Source organism: Mauremys reevesii, linkage group 14, assembly GCF_016161935.1.
Source record: "Mauremys reevesii isolate NIE-2019 linkage group 14, ASM1616193v1, whole genome shotgun sequence".
Lineage (NCBI taxonomy): Eukaryota > Metazoa > Chordata > Testudines > Geoemydidae > Mauremys > Mauremys reevesii.
The window spans coordinates 30,361,467-30,383,564 of NC_052636.1; the positions used below are offsets into that span (position 1 = coordinate 30,361,467).

The following is a 22,098-nucleotide window of genomic DNA, read 5'->3' on the forward strand; positions in this document are numbered from 1 at the left end:
CACCGCCTCAGTCACTGGGGGGGGTGGGTGCAGAGCCCCAGCAGCGCAGCACGCGCACAGGCCGGGAATGGCGCCCCTCCCCCGCAAGTACTAACCGTCCCCCAGCCCGGGCAGCATTCCCGGCACAGACCCTCCAGACCACAGAGAGGGCGGCTAGAGCGGCAAGCACCACCCGAGCCTCCGGACGTGTCAAGCGAGCCACTCACTCTCCGGCACGCGCCGCGCCCCCCCCCCGCCCATCGAGGTCATCCGAGGGAGCAGCTGGGGGGCGTGAGGTGGGGAGAGAAGATGGGGCACCAGGAGGGGACACTGGGAGGGGGCGGGGGACGGGCACCGGGAGGGAGGAGGGGAACGGATGGGGGCACTGGGGCAGGGCACTGGGAGGGGCAGGGCATTGGGACGGGGAGGGGGCGGGAGCGGTAGAGGGAGGGGAGGAGCCCGAAAGCTGTGTGGAGAGCCATGGGGGGCAGAGAGCAGCAGGTTCACCCCATAGCTCAACTTGGGGAGTGGAGTGGGGGTAAGTCCATCTAGCAGTCTTCTAACTCCCCTCCCCCCAGCAGCGAGCTCTCCCCTCCCAGCCCCTGTGGTGGGCACCATGCTGTCCCAGCAGAAAGCCAGCCTGGCCGAGCCCCGCCGTGCCAGCCCCCCAGCCCACGTGCGAGTGTGCATCCGCCTGCGCCCCTGCAGCCAGGGGGACCCCTGCATCCGCAGCCTGGATTCCCACTCCGTGGAGATCATCCATTGGAGGAACATGGAGACTATACAGTACGAGTTAGTGGGGTGGGGTGTCTCCAGCTGGGGGTGCCCCTGGGCTGAGCTCCTCCCTTGCCATCACAGCATGCCCTACCCTGTTCTCCAGGTTCGACACCGTCTATGGTGGTCGAGCCACCCAGCATGACATCTACACCGGCTCCGTGCAGCCTGTCCTGTGCCACCTGCTGGAGGGGCAGAACGCCAGTGTGCTGGCCTATGGACGCACCGGTGCTGGTGAGTGAGGGGGAGGCTGAGCCCAGAGGCGGGGCAGGGGGCTGTGGAAGTTGAGAAGTCATTTCTTGCCTCCCACCCCAGGTAAGACGCACACCATGCTGGGCAGCCCAGAACAGCCAGGTGTGATCCCACGGGCGCTGCAGGATGTCCTGCAGATGACACGGGAGGCGAGCCGCTCACCCGGGGCTGAGGAGTGGGACTTCTCCGTCTCCATGTCCTACCTGGAGATCTACCAGGAGAAGGCAAGTATGGGAGTGGGGAGGACAGGACTAGGGGTGGGGGAAGAATTGTCCAGCCAGCTGCTGGACCCACTATTGCAGATCCCCAGGACGGGTACTAAGACCCCAGCTTTGGAGCAGTCTCTGGGAGGGCCCCCTTCATTGAGCCAGACTCCCAAGGGGTCCAAATCTTCCTCTAGGGGAAGCCACAGGCCCCGCCACCTTCTTAGGCTGGAGGAGCCTGCTGCCCCCCTGAGTCCCGCTAAGACCCCAGAGGAGACTTGTACCATCTCCGGCAGCATTTGCAGAGCCACGCAGCCAGCGCTGGTAACAATGGCTTCATTAGCCGGCTGGACAGTGGGGCAAATCCTTGGTTAGCCAGAGAGGGAAGTTACAGCCCAGCCCATCCTGGTCAGCCTGAGCCCCCTGCTCTGACCTCCCCTTGGCCCGGTTCAGGTGTGTCCCCAAAGCCCTCAGCAGCTGACCTTTAACCAGCGGCACCTCCCTGGCCCTGCTTCTCCAGCTGGGCAAACACTGCCGAGAGGTGGGCCCACCACGTCTGCCCAGGTGACTGGGGTTGCTGTTGTCTTCTCAGAAACACCACTGATGGGGCCTAAGCTCCAGACAGCTTGGAGCCATTCACACCTGTGGGCTGACAGACCTTCTCCCCACTGCGTGATGGTGCAGCATAGAGGGGAAACCGAGGCACACAGGCTCCATCAAAATATGACCCAATTCCCACCCACCAGTCTAGGTGGGGCTGGCAGTATGTGGGGGGTGAACCAGGAGGGAGATGCACTGGTAGGTGTCCCTGTTTGGGGGAGACAAGGCCCTGCACCCCCAATTTCCTGCGATTTACTATGACTCTCAGCCAGCCAGTAACAGAGAATGTTTATGAGATGACAGGATCACAGTTCAAAACAGAGCTTGTAGGTACAGACAACAGGAGCTGCCTCAGTTAGGTCCATCTTGGGGAGGGGGGGCAAGGAGGCCAAGAGCCCTATCTGGGCTCCCCTCCATTTTCCCAGCCAGCTCCAAACTGACTCTCCAGCCCCTCCTCTCTGGCCTTTGGGGTGTGGGGGTGCTGGGAGCCCTGACGGCCCAAGATAGGGGTGGGGGGGCTGGGAGCCGGGTGGCGGGGCGGAGGGAGCCTGGGTGGGGGGCAGTGGGAGCCTTCCCCTGATGTTACCCCAACTCAGGTGCTGGATCTGTTGGAGCCGTCCCAGCAGGACCTGCCGATCCAGGAGGACCGGGACCAGAACATCCTGATCCCGGGGCTGACTGAGCAAGAGCTGAGAAGCTTCAGGGACTTTGAGTGGCACTTCCTGCCGGCCAGCCGCAACCGCACGGGAGCCTCCACTCAGCTCAAGGACGGCTTGAACCGCAGCCACGCCGTGCTGCTGGTGTGGGTGGCACGGAGCCAATGGGCGCCCCCCCACTGCCGCCACGTGGCCCATCTCTGCCTCGTTGACCTGCCTGGCTCCAAGGACAACCGGTACACTGGAAACCGCAGCCTGCGGCTCAAGGAGAGCGGAGCCATCAATGCCTCCCTGCACGTGCTCAGCAAGGTCGTGGACACCCTCAACCAGGGGCTGCCCTGCGTGCTGTACCGCGACAGCAAGCTCACCCGCCTGCTGCAGGTGTGCCGGGGTCCTCCCAAGGGTGGGGGAGGAGTGGATGCTGGGGTCCAATCCTGGAGTGGGGTGGTGCAAACACCAGGATGCTGTCCTGGCTCTGCTCCCACCTGCTGTTCTCCTGCAATGGAGCCGGGAGCTCTTGGGCGTCAGAGGCTCAGCATGAAACTCTCAGATGTGGGGCTTGGAGCAGAGAGAGCCAAGGGGATAAACACCAGATACGGGGAAGGGGCAGCACCAGATGCACAGTCCAATGCCCTGCCCAGCTCTGCCAGCGTGGGGGGGACTGGTGCAGGACTCCTGGGTTCTCTCTCTCCCCAGGACTCCCTGGGGGGCTTGGCTCACAGCGTGATCATAGCAAATGTCACCCCGGAGCTACACTTTTACTTTGACACGCTGAACTTTGCTGCCAAGACCAAGCAGGGGGTGAACCGGCCCTTCACCCAGGAGACGCTGCAGACCCCAGGTAAGGCACGGCCAGGCTGGGCTCCATGGGGCTGAGGGATCAATGGGGGGAGACCACAGCCTGGCCTCACCCTTCTCTTCCCACAGCTGCACCGCCCGAGGACCCTGGAGCTGGCAGTGAGGGTGCCGGCCCCAGAGCCAAGAGCCCTCCCGAGGAGGAGCCCCCCAAGGCCAAGACCCTCAGATGAGCAGTGGGAGCCCTGGGGAGGGGCTGTGGGGGGAGCATGGGGGGAGTCGCTGGGCTAATGGTCTCTTGTCTCCCCAGCTCCCTGCTGCCCCTGGAGCAGCTGGATCCAAGGCTGGTGCAGCGGCTACTGGCGCTGGAGCAGCTAGAGAAGCAGCGGAGGGGGGGGGGGAGATGGAGGCTGCCACTGCTCAGCATCCCCAGGCAGGAGCGGGTGGCCCTGCAGCCCCAGCTGGAGGAGATGCGCCGCGAGGTGGAGGTGGGTGAGCCCCACATCCCTGAGGACTCTAGAGCCCCACGCCATAGCCTGTTCCCATAGACAGCCCCACAACGCTTCCCTGGTTCCCTCCAGCCTCCAACCCCCTTGTGCCTCCCCACTGACACGGCCTCCCCTGCAGAAGCTGAAGGAGAGGCAGAAGGAGCGGGAAGCCGTGGCTCTGCTGGACAAGGCCTGTCAGCCCAAGCCTCTGCACCACAGCGAGGCCCGCGCTGGGGCCCAGAAACAGGATGTGGTCCTCCTGCTGCAGCAAGGTAAGGGGGCTCAGGGCCCCAATCCTGGCCTGCTCTAACCACTAGACAGCACTCCCCTGTAGAGAGAACCCAGGAGTCCTGGCTCCCAGCCCTACCTCTAGGAAGAAGTGCTCCGTAAGAGAGAAGGACGAGAACAATGAGGGGGGAGCTGGTGTTCATTAGCACCTGCCTGCAGCACCGTTCACCTGGGACGTCACAGCCACCTGCACTTACCCCCAGCTACTCCCCACAGGGGGGTAATGAGACATTGTCTCAGCCCACACTGGAGGCACAGGGCACCCCCCCCCCGCCAGGCCCTGGGGCTGGGCTAGGCCCAGGCTCTCAGGGCTCCCCAGCCCTGGCCTGGGGGCAGGATCCAGCAGCTCCATCTCCCTGCTCAGAAAAAAAAAAAAAAAAGGACCCAGGCATCCTGCCCCACCCACCGCCTCAGTCACTGGGGGGGGTGGGGCGCAGAGCCCCAGCAGCACAGCACGCGCACAGGCCGGGAATGGCGCCCCTCCCCCGCAAGTACTAACCGTCCCCCAGCCCGGGCAGCATTCCCGGCACAGACCCTCCAGACCACAGAGAGGGCGGCTAGAGCGGCAAGCACCACCCGAGCCTCCGGACGTGTCAAGTGAGCCGCTCACTCTCCTGCACGTGCCGCACCCTGTGCCCATCGAGGTCATCCGAGGGAGCAGCTGGGGGGCGTGAGGTGGGGAGAGAAGATGGGGCACCAGGAGGGGACACAGGGAGGGGGCGGGGGAAGGGCCCCGGGAGGGAGGAGGGGAGGGGAACGGATGGGGGCACTGGGGTGGGGCACTGGGAGGGGCAGGGCATCGGGAAGGGGAGGGGGAGGGAGCGGTAGAGGGAGGGGAGGCGCCCGAAAGCTATGTGGGGGGGTGATGGGGGGCAGAGAGCAGCAGGTGCACCCCAAAGCTCAACTTGGGGAGTGGAGTGGGGAAGCCCATCCAGCAGTCTTCTAACTCCTCCCCAGCAGCGAGCTCTCCCAGCCCCTGTGGTGGGCACCATGCTGTCCCAGCAGAAAGCCAGCCTGGCCGAGCCCCGGCATGCCAGCCCCCCAGCCCACGTGCGAGTGTGCGTCCGCCTGCGCCCCTGCAGCCAGGGGGACCCCTGCATCCGCAGCCTGGATTCCCGCTCCGTGGAGATCATCCATTGGAGGAACAAGATGGAGACTATACAGTACGAGTAAGTGGGGTGGGGTGTCCCCGGGTGGGGGTGCCCCTGGGCTGAGCTCCTCCCTTGCCATCACAGGATGCCCTACCCTGTTCTCCAGGTTCGACACCGTCTATGGTGATCGAGCCACCCAGAATGACATCTACACCGGCTCCGTGCGGCCTGTCCTGGGCCATCCGTTGGAGGGGCAGAATGCCAGTGTGCTGGCCTATGGACGCACCGGTGCTGGTGAGTGAGGGGGAGGCTGAGCCCAGAGGCGGGGCAGGGGGCTGTGGAAGTTGAGGAAGTCATTTCTTGCCCCCCACCCCTGCTCTGGAAGGGGAGTGGGTTAGAGTGGGGGCAGCTGCAGGACTCCTGGGTTCTCTCTCTCCCCCCAGGACTCCCTGGGGGGCTTGGCTCACAGCGTGATCATAGCAAATGTCGCCCCGGAGCTACACTTTTACTTTGACACGCTGAGCACGCTGAACTTTGCTGCCAAGACCAAGCAGGGGGTGAACTGGCCCTTTAACCCAGGAGACTCTGCAGGCCCCAGGTAAGGCACGGCCAGGCTGGGCTCCATGGGGCTGAGGGATCAATGAGGGGAGACCCCAGCCTGGCCTCACCCTTCTCTTCCCACAGCTGCACCTCCCGAGGACCCTGGAGCTGGCAGTGAGGGTGCTGGCCCCGGAGCCAAGAGCCCTCCCGAGGAGGAGCCCCCCCGAGGCCGAGACCCTCAGATGAGGGGTGGGAGACCTGGGGAGGGGCTGTGGGGGGAGCATGGGGGGAGTCGCTGGGCTAATGGTCTCTTGTCTCCCCAGCTCCCTGGAGCAGCTGGATCCAAGGCTGGTGCAGCGGCTGCTGGCGCTGGAGCAGCTAGAGAAGCAGCGGGGGGGGGGGGGGGGGATAGAGGCTGCCACTGCACAGCAACCCCAGGCAGGAGCGGGTGGCCCTGCAGCCCCAGCTGGAGGAGATGCGCCGTGAGGTGCAGGTGGGTGAGCCCCACATCCCTGAGGACTCTAGAGCCCCACCCCATAGCCTGTTCCCATAGACAGCCCCACAATGCTTCCCTGGTTCCCTCCAGCCTCCAACCCCCTTGTGCCTCCCCACTGACATGGCCTCCCCTGCAGAAGCTGAAGGAGAGGCAGAAGGAGCGGGAAGCCGTGGCTCTGCTGGACAAGGCCTGTCAGCCCAAGCCTCTGCACCACAGCGAGGCCCCCGCCGGGGCCCAGAAACAGGATGTGGTCCTCCTGCTGCAGCAAGGTAAGGGGGCTCAGGGCCCCAATCCTGGCCTGCTCTAACCACTAGACAGCACTCCCCTATAGAGAGAACCCAGGAGTCCTGGCTCCCAGCCCTACCTCTAACCACCAGATCCCACTCCCCTCCCAGAGCTGGGATAGAAACCACTGTGACAAAGTGGGAATGTTCTTAATCTTTTCTCTGAATAGGATGTTGGTATCTCAGTGTCCCCTGTGTAGTTCTTACTACCTCGGAGGTGGGATAAGGGGGTGTGATTGCTGCAGAGCAAGGGGCCAGTGCACCTAAATGCCTGGCACTCTGTCTCCTAGCAACTGATGGCCTGGGCCCCTTCTCTGCAAAGGTGCCAACTGAAGGTGTGGGAGACAGAGGTCAGGTGACCTCCTGGCCCAGGGAAGGAGCTGAGCAGAGGAGGGAGGGACTGGAGGGGGTTATTAGTCTGGAGCTGGCTGGGGATGAGGAGTGAGGGCAGACGTGGGGGTCTGGCTCACGGCCCCCCAGAATGGACCCGGCCGAGGGGTCCGAGTCGCTGTATCTACAAGCTCTGTTTTAGACCCCGTTCCTGTCACCGCATAAGCCTCTGTTTTACTGGCTGGCTGAGAGTCTGACTGCAAAGTGGGGGGGCAGGACCCTGTGGCCCGCCCAGGACCCCGCCGGGGTGGGCTCGCTGTGGGAAGTGCACAGAGGGGCAGAGGATGCTGAATGCTCCAAGGTCAGACCCAGGAGGTGAAGCCGTGTGAGTTTCCTGCCCTGCAGACAGTCTGCTCCAAGGGGGAGGAGGCTCCCCAAAGTTCTGACTGGCTTGGTGGGGAGCAGTTCTACAGCATCGCCCGGTGACTCCATGACAACCAGGCATCCTGGTTCCCAGCCCCCCGCCCACCCCACTCTAACGACAAGACCCCACTCCCCACCCAGAGCCAGGACGGAACCCAGGAGTCCTAGCTCCTACCCAGCTAACCCTGCCCCCTGCTCCGCAGGGCAGACCCCCGTTGGGCAGCAGGCCATGCCCAGTGGAGCCGAAGAGATCCTGGCCATACAGAGGAAGCAGGTGAGAGGGGCTGGGCACAGGGTGCTGGGGGGGCAGTAGGGGTGGAAATGCGTCAGGGGCAGAGTTGGGGGTTGATTGCTCGGCGGGGGGGGGGCAGCAGGGTGGAAATGTGCCAGGGGGCAAAAATTGGTCCTGCTAGTGAAGGCAGGGGGCTGGACTTGATGACATTTCAAGGTCCCTTCCAGTTCTAGGAGATTGGTATATCTCCAATTATTACCTATTACCTTTATTACCGTGGCCTTATGGCATCACTTGGCCTTGTCCCCACTGTAATGAATAACACGCTGCTGCTAAGGGTTGAACAGCATCATGTTCAGGCAAGGAAATAAAGTCCTTCTCTGCTGTTCTGTTTTTTGAACAGCAACTAAAGTGCTGAACCTGAGCTGAAGCCCAAAACAACACCAAGGAGAAAATCCCCTAGGAAGAAGTGCTCCGTAAGAGAGAAGGACGAGAACAATGAGGGGGGAGCAGGTGTTCATTAGCACCTGCCTGCAGCACCGTTCACCTGGGATGTCACAGCCACCCGCACTTACCCCCAGCTACTCCCCACAGGGGGGTAATGAGACATTGTCTCAGCCCACACTGGAGGCACAGGGCACCACCCCCCCCCCCCGTGCCAGGCCCTGGGCTAGGCCCAGGCTCTCAGGGCTCCCCAGCCCTGGCCTGGGGGCAGGATCCAGCAGCTCCAGCTCCCTGCTCAGGAAAAAAAAAGGACCCAGGCATCCTGCCCCCCCACTGCCTCAGTCACTGGGGGGGCGGGGCGCAGAGCCCCAGCAGCACAGCGCGCGCACAGGCCGGGGAATGGCGCCTCCCCAAGTACTAACCGTCCCCAGCCCGGGCAGCATTCCCGGCACAGACCCTCCAGACCACAGAGAGGCGGCTAGAGCGGCAAGCACCACCCGAGCCTCCGGACGTGTCAAGCGAGCCGCCACTCTCCGGCACGCGCGCTCCTGTGCCCATCGAGGTCATCCGAGATCGCACCAATCGCAAAGCGCCCTGCCGGAGCGTCATGTTCATTGGCTTCCACCTCTGTCCGTCACGGCTGGGAGGGGGCGATTACCCTAGGATCCCGCCCCCCGCTACTGACCAGCGGGCTCCGCACCATAGACTCTAGTGGCTAGAGAGGCCTGTGCTGGTCTCTCGGAGGCGGGCTGCGTACCTCGTGGGACGCTCTGTGATTGGGCAGGGGTGTGACGACACGCCGTGTCGGCTGACGGTTAGATTTGAACATGGAGGCGGGGAGCGGCGCGCACTGCGCCCCAGGACAAGGCAGGTTCCTGCCCTGGGCCGGGCCTGGGAGCGCGCGCGGGCGGACAGAGCCGTGGAGGCGGTGTCAGGCCCCGCGCACCTGCCCACGGCCTGTAACCGCCAACTGGCCGAGTTCCTCCAGCAGGCGGACGCCATCGACCTGCTCTGGCTGCAGGAGATCCGCGAGGTAGGAGCCGGCTGGGGGAGTGGGGAGCCGGCCCGGCGCTAGGCGGGTTGATCTAGAACCGGGGGTAGGTCGGAGTGTGCTGGGGCGGGGGGGTGAGGAGACAGGCGAACAGGGGGGCAGACAGCAGGGGCCGAGCAGGTGGGCGGGTGCGCAGCCGGGAGAGCAGTGTCAGGGGCGGGAGAGAGGAGGAGGGGGCAGGCGGGCGAGCGAATGGCAAGGATGAGCGGGGAGGGTGTCGGACGGATGGTGAGGAGACTGAGCAGGGAGGTGAGCAACGGGGATGAATATGGGGGGGGGGGGTGAGGAGGCAACCTGGGAGGAGGCTGATTTGTCCTGGGCCCTGCACCCCCCTAGGGACAGCCTGGCCAGTGGCCTCGAGTTCCCTCCTCCTGGCAGCCCAGTCCGCCTGGGTCACATGGGATGTGTGCGAGGGGAACTGAGTGCTCTCCGCTGTTTGATTCATGTGCTGTGGGGGGCTCACTGCTGTAATTGGGAGCCCGTTCTAGTCTGCCTCAACAAGAAGCAGGGAGGCCACAATTCAAACCTTTGAGAGGCCCTTTGGGTGGAAAGTAGGGGCCATGGGGGATCTTGGGGTGTGATGTGGGCAGAGGATTACCTAGGACATCACCTGTTCCCTTATCTCATGCTGAAGTCTAGCACTGCTGCTGGCTCTTGACAGTCGAACTTCTGTGGTGAATGCAGCATAGAAATGGCAGACAGTGTTGCTTGCCCAAATGCACCCTATGCAATAACATACTCATCTTGGGGTAATGCTTCTGACACACAAGAAGTGCCCCACAGTTCCTCTCCTGCCCCTAGAAAATGGGGTGGCTGAATTAGCACTGCTGCTTTGTCTCTCCCATTGCAGCGGGGCTGACCACCTTGCTGAGCCACTGTGGTACTGGGGCCCTTTGTGCCCTCTTCCAGGGAGGTTGGTATTGGCTCTGGTTGCAAGTGCCCTGGTGTGTTTCTGGCTGCCTAGGGCCACCCAGACTGCACCAGAAAGGAGCCCCAGCAGATGGGTATAATCTGAGCTTCCCATCCATTGCAGGAGAAGGAGCGGCAGCGGCTGGAGAGCCTGAGGAGGAAACAGGAGGCCGAGCAACAGCGAAAACAAAAGCCATTTTTACACCTATAAGATTACGTATTGGGGTACAGCTCGCCCTTGTACATGGCTACGCAAAGTTAATTGAGAAGATGAAATTTGGTGAAACACACAGAAACTTGATTTAATACAGACAGTTATAACTGAAATCATAGGCAAGGATCAAGCCACATAACAGTTAGACTAAGAGAAGTATAGTAAAGAGGGGCTTGCACGGTGCGGACTTACAAGTTATGACACCAATGGAAACAAAGATCGAGGGGCAAGGCAGCCCGTCAGAAGGGAGGCCCTGCTTCAGTTTACACTGTCTCGGGGACCTGACAAAATGAAAAAATGGTCACTAGGAGAGGTAATTTATCCACTTCCTTATGGTAATAGGATGGCATTATACCATATCTGCTGCTTTGCTCTGATTACAATAATGTCAATAGCTGCCCCAACCCATATGTGACCTGAAGTAGGAGTGTTGAAGCCAGAGGCTCAGTCTCAGGTGTTGAAGCTAAGTGGCCTGTCCTTGTGGAAGAGTGGGACCCCCTTGGGGGTCTAGTGCACTCAAGGGGCACCTCCCAAGGACGGCTTAAAAGCCAGGGCATTGCACAGATCCTATGGATCCATGACAGTGCCAGAGGTTCAGCCTTATGGGGAAAAGATACAAAACAAGAAAAGGATCTAAATGCATATTTACCATTGCTCCCTGTCAGTCCTCATGGGAATCCCTGATCAGTTCCAGTGTGTATTAAAACCGTCCTCTAAGGCTCACCTCTTGGGTATCAGGTCATGTCAGTTTTGTTAGAGGTTTTGCCTTCACCCTCCCACTTCCCTGGTTCTTGTCACGCAGACAGGAAGCAGCAACAGACCAGAAGTCCAAAGCGCAGACAATGCCATGTTTATTGGGGTTAGTTTCCAAGCAACCATATTCTGAAGCCCTTCACACCAGTCGGGCTTATCTCGATCTATTGATACAGTCTGTTCCCCAGTGTTCCCTTCCCAGCTCTGATGCCGTAGAGCGTTTATCCCATGTCCCCCTTCCCAGCTCTGATGCAGCTGAGCCTTGCCTGTGTTCCTGTTTCCCCCCCACACCTTAACAAACATGATTCCAGTTTCCCTTCCCCGTCCTTTTTGACCCCATTTATATAGTAATATTCTCAGCTATACCTTAACCAGTCATTTTACTGAAATGTAACTAACCAATTCTAACATATTGTAACATAAATATCTAACCAATTATATCCCACCACCCTAATTAACTTACACCTAGCAAAATTAATTATACAGCAGAGAGAAACAATTAGAGAACCAGACTGATTTACAATAGAAAAGTGGGGGACATAAATATAAAGCAATACAGAAATGAGTTTCACAACCATTGAGAAGTGATTTCTTGCCGGACAGGATGCTGTCAAACCAAGTTTTCTTTAACCATCTTAAGATCTGTTTCTTTATCTGGTGGTGATGGGCACTATCGGGACAGGATCATCTTCCTAACAGCCCAATAGCACCTTATTTCAGTGTGACTGGTTTGGGATGTGAGGATGTGACCCTTCGCTTCCCAGCTTATGGCTGCCCCTGTTGCTGAGCCAAAGGCCTTAGCCTAAGAACAAGGCCTCAGACGATCCTAGTGAGAGAAGGCCCAGACACAGGCACACTGAGATTTTGATTCTTTGTTTTATACCCCTGTAACTAGCTAAGTGATAAAAATACCCCTAAGTTCTTAAACTATAGGCTTTACAGACAGGCCTGAATATCTCTATTCTAACAGTGGGTTCTACCCCTTCCCCCATTCTGTGTCTGGCTTGTCTATTTAGATTGTAAATTCTTCAGGGCATGGCCCAGCTACTATTCTGGGTTTGTACTGTGCCTAGCACAACGGAGACCCACTGTTAGTTGGTCCTTAGGCACTAAGGTAATGAATATGATTTATAATAATAACTCTCCTGCCACTTGGAGCCAAGGAAGCTGGTCTTGGGATATTACTGCTTAAAAATGAGCTGGGGAGTAAAATCATACAATATACCTTGTGACAAGTATCCCACAAATTCCACTGACCTCCCTTATTTTCTTTGCCTTGAGTAGGGTTTCCAGTTTCCAAACCTGATGTGATCTCGCAGCTGGAACGAGGGGAAGAGCCGTGGGTCCCAGACCTCCAGGGCTCTGAGAAAGAAGTGCTCCTGAGAGCTGCCTCCACAGGTAGGGAATTGGTTAAACCAACTAAAAAATTGTCAGTGAATGCAGGAAACATTCGGGATGCCCTACAAAGACCTTGTGAGCTCTCCAAGTTCAAGATTGTTCCCTGCAGATGTGGAATCATTATGGCAGATGTGACTCATGGCTTCCCACCTATTCTGACTTACAACTGGCAGCAGGTCCCTCCCCGATCTCACTTTCCCCTGAGTGTTCTGGTGAGATGTGGATCAAAACTGATCCCTTCCTCTCTCCTCTGGGGAAGGGTTTGGGGAAAATCAGCTCCTGATAGGATTCATCTCCACTGCACATATTTTGGTTTGTTCCCCCCTTTTTCCATTCCTCTCTGATATTTCCTTTCTCTCAGGTGCAGGGAGTGACCTGTGTCTGGATTCTTCTGTCTCCCATCAGGTGATGGGATGGTGAGTCAGAATGAGGAGGAGACACTCCAGCAGGAAGATGCTGAGCAAGGAGAACCACATGGAACTTTATCAGGAAGATCCAAAGGGAACGATTCCGGGAGTTGTGCAGTCCCAGAAAAAACAAAAGTCTTTGAGACTCTGCACAGGCCAGAGGAGAACTTCAGTAGCCACTCAGACCTTATTACCCGTGAGAGAGTCAACTTGGAAGACACACGCTACACATGCCATGAGTGTGGGAAAAGCTTCAATCGAAGCTCAAGCCTTATCGCACATCAGCGAATCCACACAGGAGAGATGCCCTACCCGTGCGCTGAGTGCGGGAAATGCTTCAATCAGCGCTCAAACCTTATTAGACATCAGAAAATCCACACTGGAGAAATGCCCTACACGTGCTCTGACTGTGGGAAAAACTTCAATCTGAGCTCAACCCTTCCGCACCTACGGGTCCCAATCTGGCTGCCTTGTTGGACAAGAAGCACTTCCATGCTGGGCAAACAATGGTAGCCAATGAGGGAATGTATCAGATGCGAAGCTCAGACTGCAGGATACTTGAATGCTGAGTCCCGAGGCTGTGGTTTAGTCCAGGCCTGCACAACTCGTAAAGCGGCAAGGGCAATATTACTCCAAAGAAAACACCTGAGGGCTGAAAATCCCACCGAACCCCCCCCCCCCAGCACCACCCAGCCCCTCCGAAACAATCCCCCCCAAAGTGCCGCCTGCCCCGTGGAAACAAACCCTCCTTCCCCAGCACCGCCCTGACAAAACAGGGGTAATGAACCTTGCTAATATGTTATAGGGGCCCCTAAGGTAGTATAATTAAGGTAAAAGGAAAATGACTTTTGTTAGAGATAGAATAAGATCTTTCCCCTTGGTAATCAGTTGCCCTGTGGAGTGAATGAGGTGGGACTGAGGAAGGCAGCACCTCCAGACAGCTGCACCCTTGGAGAGGGGCTGGGAGCCAGACCAGATCAGTAGAACAGGTCAGCCACTGACTCACCATTCACCTCCTCAGCCCCCTTGCCCCCGCTCACCTCCTCAACCCCCTCCCTGCTGCCGGCTCACTCGCCTCAGCCCCCACGGCTCACCTGCCTGCCCGCCCACTCGCCTCCTCACCTCTCCTCCCCACCGCCAGCTCACCTGCCCCCGCCAATGCCCGCCCGCTTGCCTCCTCAGACCCCCGCTCACCTCCGCCCCTCCCTGGCTCGCATACTCACCCCACCACTGCTCGCCTCCTCAGCCTCCCACCCCCCTGGCCAGTGATGAGCTGCCAAAATCTTAACAACCAGTTCCCTCCTCACCCCACATGGGGGTTGTGGCCCACCCTGCCCCTGGGACTCCTGCCCCATCCAACCCCCACGTTCCTTGATGCCCCTCCGGGACCCCATCCTCTACCCTCCTTCCCTGTCCCCTGACTGCCCCATGCCGCCCCATCCAACCCCTCCTCTCATTCCTGATGGCCCCCCTGGGAACCTTGCCCCATCCAACCACCCCTTCTCCCTGTCCCCTGACGGCCCCTGGAACCCCTGCCCCTGCCGGTTCGCGCAGGAAGCCTGGGAGGGCTGAGAAGCAAATGGCGGCTTCGTGCTCAGGCCCAGGGAGGCAGAGGGGAGGTAGGTGAGCTGGGGTGGGGAGCGGTCCCCAGTGCCCCCGGGTTACCTGCTGCGGTGCGGGCGGCCCCCCTGCCCCAGCTCACCTCGTCTCCGTCTCCTTCTCCACCTTGCTGGGCCTGAGCACGAAGCCGCCACACGGCTTCTCTTCCTCCAAGGCTTCCTGCAAACAGCTGATTAGCAGGGGGAGGGGGGAAAGCGAGGCGGGGCATTCAGGGGAGGATGCGGAGTGGATGTGAGCTGGGGCCAGCCACCGGCTCACCTGCCCCCCCGCCACTGCCTGCCCGCTCGCTTCCTCAGCCCCCACCCTCACCTGCTATTGTGTCCTACAGGAGGCCTGTGATATGCAGGGGGTCAGATTAGATGCTCTAATGGTCTCTTCGGGCCGTAACGTCGAGTAATTGCTGCAAAAACGAGTGTAGCATTGGGAGCAGCGTCTGATGTTTCCCTGTCTAGCCGGCTTGCTGCCTAGAACGAACGCTCCTTGAGTGGGGTGATCCACAGGGAGTAGCTCAAACCTCCAAAGTGCCTGGCCAGGGGCAGGACATTGGCCCAGCAAGGGAGGGGTGCGGCAGTGACATCACAAAGGCCTTTTGCAGGACCTGAGACTATTGGTCCAAGGCGGTGGGGAGGTGGTGACCTCACAGAGAGATGCTGACATCAGCCAGGCAGGACAGGGGCGAGGGGCCAGGGAAACCTCAGAGACCCCTGTGGCTTTGCTTCAGCAAGTCTCCTTCTCCAGGTCTCTCTCTGAGGACTGAGGGAGTATTCGGGTTCACGGATGTGAGCGCCAGGAGGAACCTCTTTCGAGTTTCCTCCTTCCCTTTCAGTGATTTTACTAGAAAACAGCCGTCCCTGTTTAGAAGGTAAGAGCCTCCTTGAGGTTTGAAACCTGTTCAGTCTGATCCATCTGGTGACAGTTGAATTCTAGGCATGGAAAACACAAGCTTAAGGAGGCAGAATTTTATTGCACACCTGGGATTTTGTCCCTTAGAATCACTGGGGACATTAGGGTTTGTCCTTTTTGTTTCACCTCTTGCTCCATCCACTGTCTGATCCCTCTTTTCTCTTCGTCTCTTGCTTCCTTTGTCCTTTCTCCTGTTCCCCTCCCAACACCAGGTTTTTTTCTCCTGCTGATAACAGCTCACATTAACTGATCACTCTCATTATAGTGTGTATGGCAACACCCACTTTTTTCACGTTCTCTGTGTGTGTATATATATCTTCCTACTGTATTTTTAACTGCATGCATCTGATTTAGCCCACAAAAGTTATGCTCAAATACATTTGTTAGTCTCTAAGGTGCCACATGTTCTCCTTGTTCTTTTTGCAGATAAATTAATGGAGGTTAAGTCTACTAATGGCTATTAGCCAGGATGGGTAAGGAATGGTGTCCCTAGCCTCTGTTTGTCAGAGGATGGAGATGGATGGCAGGAGAGAGATCACTTGATCATTACCTGTTAGGCTCAGTCCCTCTGGGGCACCTGGCATTGGCCACTGTTGGCAGATAGGATATGGGGTTGGATGGATCTTATGTTCTTATGAAGGGAGGGGCAGAGTCCTGTGATAGAGTTTCTGTAGTGTAGTGGTTATCACGTTTGCCTAACATGCCAAAGGTCCCTGGTTTGAAGCCAGGCAGAAACATGATGGCTTCCTTTTCTCAACTCCTAGTGCCCTGTTCCTGCTGTTGTAGGAGCAGCAGTGATTTCTGTGCTCAAAAGGTCTGTTATCCTTCCTCCCTCCTGCTTTTGTCTCCTCTCCTCTCTGAATGCCTGTGAAGTGGCTTTCCCCTCCCCTCCCGCTCCATCCTGCAATGCTCGTGGGATGAAGGGGCTGGTTGAAGAGCAGAAGATCTCCCAGGTAGACAAGGTGTCTGGGACTCTCATTAGGCAGCACTCACACACCCAGAGCATGGACACTGGCTGAGGTGGAGTGTGACCCACCAGATGCAGCCAAGTCATCTCTAGTCGCAGGCCATGAGAAGCAGGTCCTTAAAAGGGGAAGGGGCCTTGTAAAGAATCCAAGCGCTGGAGGACAGGGTTTGGGTCCAGAGCGACCTAGACAAATTGGAGGATTGGGCCAAAAGAAATCTGAGGAGGTTCAACAAGGAGAAGTGCAGAGTCCTGCACTTAGGATGGAAGAATCCTATGCACTGCTACAGCCTGGGGACTGACTGGGTGAGGGGGGGTTCATAGCAGCCTTCAACTACCTGAAAGAGCAGCAGTGTGGGCTTTCTCCTTGCCACTTTTGCTGGGCTAGGCAGGCAGCCTGGAGGCCTTTCTAGAAGAGAATTGGGAACTGAGTTAGAAAAACCAATGTGAAAACCAGAACAGCCACACTGAGTCAGACCAGTTCATCTAGCCCACTCTCCCGAAAGTGGCTAATGCCCGGCGCTCCAGAGGACCCCTGGGACCAACATGGATACAACACCACCACTAACAAGGTTAAAAGTCAATGCACATGGGAGAAGCATCTTGTGTTTCCATGGGCGGTAGGTTTGTAGAAATTTTGGTGGTGCCCAGAACCTGCCCAAACTCCGCCCCCCACCTGCCCAAGGTTCTGGGAGGGAGTTTGGGGTGTGGCTGGGGATGAGAGGTTTGGGGTGTGGGAGGGGGCTCAGGGATATAGCAGAGGGTTGGGGTGTGGGGTGTTGGCTGTGTGGTGGGGCTGGGGATGAGGGGTTCATGATGCAGGAGGGGGCTCAGGGTTGGGGCAGACGGTTAGGGTGCAGTGGGATGAGGGCTCTGGCTGGGGCTGGGAATGATGGGTTTGGGGTGTGGGAGAGGCTCAGTGCTAGAGCAGAGGGTAGGGGTGTGGGGGGTGAGGGCTCTGTCTGAGGCTGGGGGGTTTGGGGTGTTGGAGAGGCTCAGGGCTGGGGCAGAGGGTTGGGGTGTCGGCGGGGGAATGAAGGCTCTGGCTGGGACTGGGGATGGGAGGTTTGGGGTGTGGGAGGGGCTCAGGGCTGGGGCAGAGGGTGGGGGTGTGTGGGGAATGAAGGCTCGGGCTGGGACGGGGGATGGGAGGTTTGGGGTGTGGGAGGGGCTCAGGGCTCGGGCAGAGGGTTGAGGATGTGGTGGGGGGGTGAAAGCTCTGGCTGGAGGTGTGGGCTCTGGGGTGGGGCAGGGCTGGGGATGAGTTTGGGGTGCAGGCAGGCTGCTCCGGGACAAGGGCCAGAAAGGAGGACTCCCCAGCCCTTTCCTGCTGGCAGCAGCAAGCTCTGGGAGGAACCCTCATTCCCCAGCAGCACACTCACTCCCACCACTGTCACTGCAGGTGCTCCTAGGGCCCTTCTCAGGTCCAGGAATCTCCTCGCCTCCCCATTATGGGGCCGGGGTGCTGCATGCACCTCCTCCTGCTGTTGCCCCTGACTATAGCCTCACTGGGGTGGGGATGGGGCTGTCTCCGGCCCCAGCAGGGGGCTGGAGGGGGGACTGCAGGGGGGGGGGGCTGTGATGGTGGAGGGTCCCGCTGGAAAGGGAAGGGTCTGAGGTGGAAGGGCAGGCTCAGAGTCAGTCTGCCCTGGCAGTGAGTTGGGAAGGGGGCACTAGGACCCTGTGGCAGCAGTTGCTGCAGGAGGCAGCATGGAGCTGCATGGAAGAGGCAGGGACGCTCTGCTCCTCCGGGGCCCAGGGACATGCATGGGGCCAGCAAGGGGTCCGGGACACTGGGAAGCACGGGGGGGTGGCAGGTGGGGCCAGAGGGGAGACCCAGCCCCAAACTTTGGTGTAGCTGGGCCCCAGGGCTCTGAATATTGCTGGTGCCCGGGCACCACGTGGGTATATAACTCGCCGCCCATGTGCGTTTCATTCCTTATGTCCTAGTCCCATCATGTGGCCATTTCCTTTTCTTCCTTTCTGTTAAAAGCTTTGGTGTTTTGCACAGAAACATTATTTCCCCAGGAGAGACCCAGGAGTGGGGGCTGCATTCCAGTACCAAACAGTCACTGGAAGGGGGCAGACAAAGGCCTTTAGGACGAGGCGTCCGTCACTGTCAAAAGATCATCTCCCTCCTGCAGGTCACTGGCAGCCTGAATTTGTTCCTTATCCTCCCAGAGTCTGGGGGCTGGAATCAGCACTACCCAGCCCCTCCGTATGTAGCAGGAACAAACACAAACCTGGTCTTTAAAACAAGCTGTCCCCTTCCTTCTCAGGGAAGATTTTTCTGTGATTGAAGTTGAGCTTCAGTTCCCCTTTCCTAGGGGCGTGGCAGGTATGGGGCCAGCTCCCAGTGAGATCTGTTTTCACCTTTGCCCCCTTTCAGTCACTCTGGGATCCTAACTCTGCTCCCAGCTGTCAGGCAGCTTCCAGAGCAACCACCCTGCTCACTACCTCCATGGTCATATGTCACCCCATTGCCAGCACACAGAGCCTGCAGGAAAACTACTCCTGCCAGATGCATTGGTGGTATAGTGGTGTGCGTAGGTGTCTTCTAAACAATTCATCTGGGTTTGATTCCCAGCCAGTGCAATAATGGCTTTTCTCTTCTGTTGTTTCCTCAGCTGGAAGTGGTTTAATTTCAGTCACATTGTGTTACAATCACATTATCTATAGAATGAGACAATAAATGTGTCAAAGTCCAGCAGGTCATACAGGATGGAGGCACACAAGGGGCTGGAATGTGTCATCTGAGAAAGACAGAACACTTGGAAACCTGCATCTCCCATCCCCTGGCCTTGCGAGTTATGATTCCAGCTGTGTGAGCTGTTTGTAGGATGTTCCTGCATGAAGTTTTGAGTCAGTTTTTGCTCCTGCAGATTCCTTTGCTGTTACAATTATAATGACATGAACAAAAGGGAGGCAAAATAAACATAAACCCCAAGTTGCAATACAGGTGGGGAAAGGGACGATCACGGTTAAGCCAAACACGTCAAAATAAAAATTAATACTAAAAAAGGGGAGGGGGGAAGAGATCAGGTATGTGGAGATCCCCTTGATATTTCAACGCACATTGTTAGAATCAAAGTTCAGACTTGACACTGGAAAACCCGCAACTACCTGTCTCTCTGAACACCTGTGATGAGCAAGATGGAGTTGGGACACCTGTTCTGCTTCAATCATTTATTGTCTCTCTGTTCTCTCCTTCTTCGCCCCCCAATTCCTCGTCTCCAATGTCTCTGCCTTTCTCCTCTTGCTCCCTCTCCCCTGCCCTTTCCAGGAACTCACACTCAACAGCATTTAGGACAAGCCAGAGCTCCCATGTTCTGCACATGAGCCTGTGTCAGAGGACGTGGGACCCCGGTCAGAACCAGTCACCAGATCAATATGACCCTTTATGGGCGACTTCTCTGCCTGCTCTGCAATTTACATCTCCTCTTCCCCACCGCAACCAGGGTGGGGTACAGCTCTGACTGAGAGGCCTCACAGGAGAAATTTCAGCCAAAAGACAAATTTGTGTGAAATGTTGAGAAATGAAGAGCCCCCCAAATCCCCAGAACTCTAGTGTCACACCCATGGCACCAGCACAGGGAACCCAGTGAGATGGGGTTACAGAATACAAGGGGGGGAGGCAGCAGGGAGAGAGTTGACAGGGAATCTCTCTTTTTCCTTCTCTCTTCACTTTCTGTTCTTCTCTTTCCTTCCAGGAATTGTAGTCACAGCAGGGAGGGGTTTGTCTCCGTGTCTGTCACGGAGGTGGTGGAAGTGATGGATTCTGTGACTTCCTGCAACCTCCGTGACTTCTGCAGTGGGCACAGTGGCTGACTCCAGGGCCACTCAATCAACTGGCTCCAGGGACCGCCCAAGTAGCGGCCAAAGCAGCTGCCCCGGGGACCACTTGACCAGTGGTCCCGAGGGCAGCAGGAGCAGCCACAGCTTGGCCTCTGGCAGCACTTCTGGGGTGGCCAGAGCAGCAGCTGGCCCCCTGGGGCTCCCCCCTGCCCTAGCAGCAGCTGGAGTGGCAGCGACTCTCAGGGCTTCTCCCCTGGTAGCTGGTGCTCATTATCCATCAATTAAATCAAAACACTTCCCCCTGCAAGTGGATTTAGCCCGGGACCCTCAGAGTCAGCAGTTGTTACGCCCCCACTGAGCTCTCTGGTCAGGTGTCCTAGTGCCGGGAGCCTCCGATGTAGATCCTAAAATAGCGTTTTTGCACCTGGGGGGCTGAAATTTTGGACCAGACATTGTAGCTCCGCTGTTATTTTACTGAATTGCTTCAAAACAGCAAGTGTAGAAAGTCTCCTAAGTGCCAGGCTCTCTGCCATGGAAACAGCTGCCCCTGCTCTCCAGGAGTCTGTGCGTTCCACCCAGCAACGTACACACCTGCTCCGCACTGAAGGGGGGTCAGACAGTGATGGTAACGCAAATCTTCAGACTATTAACCAAGGTCCCTTTCTTTAACCCAGGACATGCCAGTCACCTGTTAGCCATGGTGTTATCTTCATCTTCAAATACCTCTCAGGACATTTAACAGAGGGAGTGAACCCCCCCAAATGGCTCCCTGTTGAGGCGTTGTACCGAACCTGCCCCTGTAGACTGTCTGGTTTTATACTCTTAGAGCTTTTTCTCTTCAAACCCCTTATCCCAATCTCTGGGCCAACCTCCGCATTTCAGAGTTTAGAATTTACTCTCATCACCCTCCTATGGCACTTTCCATGTGAATTGGGCAAAGCAAGTGGGGGAAGCTCCGTGGCTAATGAAAACCAACACTCTGGGTGAGGCCTGAACTCACACCCACAGCTGTATTTCCCCCTGCATGAGCCACTATAGGTGCTTCTTAGACAAACTTGGGCTGTAGGTGGTTATGTGTGTCTGTGCTTCACCACTTTGGCTGCTCTGTGGAAAGCTGATGGTTCAAACAGAAGCTGGTGGGGTTTTGTTTTGTTTTAAGCAATTAGAGTCTAGTACATTTTAACAGGCAGAAAATGTCCTATTCTGGTCTAGCCCCATTTGACTCCTTCTGTCCATCTTCTTCCTTCGCCCTGAGTGTCTTTCCTTCCCCATTGGGGACATGCAGAGATGAACCCCAGTCAGTCTGTGTCACAGAGAGTCTGTATCTCCTAAGGAATGTGGGTGAAGGATTCCAGCTGAATTAACGCCACTCACCTGGGTTAGAAACATTTGTTTCTTTCGAGCACATAGTGGGAAATGGGACATTAATTCAGACCCAGGAGGCAAGGCAGAGGCTTCATGCTCTTGATCTCCATGAAGGGAGAGAGGATCCCCAGGAAGGAACAGAGCTTCCTTTAGATTCAAGCTGGGTCTCCTGGAAGTTGGAAAAGACCCTTGGTCACTGAGGATCTCATGGGATCGTGCTGCTCCAGAGGCTCGAGAGTCCTGGGTGCAGGGAGGGTGTCACTGCACAGTCTGAAATGGAAGGGAGGACCCTGGAAGGGAAGGGGAGGAACAGAAAATGGAGAGGAATGAAACAGAATAAACGCCTGTTCTCTCTCCCCTCCCCGACCCAGCAAGAACTGTTATCAGTGGGGAAACTCCCCACCATGAATGGCAGAGACCATAGAGACATTCGCCTCATGCTGAGAAGTAAGGTGATCAATCACCAAGTGTGAAAAATCAAAAACTTTCACCAGATGCATTGGTGGTATAGTGGTGAGCATAGCTACCTTCCAAGCAGTTGACCTAGGTTCGATTCTCAGCCAATGCAATGATATGATGATTCCTCCACTGGGAATTGGTTTAATTTCAGTCATGTTGTAACAGTTTATCAATGGAGTGAGAGAATCAGTATCCCAAATCCCAACAGGTCATTAAACACCCAGTGGAGGAAGAAAGGGGTGGGACTATATAATAAGCAGTTGGAGTCATCCTGGTATTACAATGCTTCATTTCTTTTCTTTTTTTTTAATTCCTTTACTTCCCTCTCCCTTTTAGACTCAGAGCCTTTAAGGTCAGAAGGGACCAGTGTGATCATCTAGTCTGA

General features: G+C 57.3%; 1 protein-coding gene across 1 annotated transcript; it reads left to right on the forward strand.

Moving 5' to 3' along the window:
* The first annotated feature begins 595 nt into the window (after window positions 1-595).
* On the forward strand, window positions 596-3,492 carry LOC120381586 (kinesin-like protein KIF22). The gene is made up of 6 exons (XM_039499745.1): window positions 596-771; window positions 860-987; window positions 1,069-1,229; window positions 2,405-2,845; window positions 3,161-3,305; window positions 3,392-3,492. Exons 1-6 carry the CDS (start codon window positions 596-598, stop codon window positions 3,490-3,492), a joined length of 1,152 nt encoding a protein of 383 aa, XP_039355679.1.
* Window positions 3,493-22,098: the final 18,606 nt, after the last annotated feature.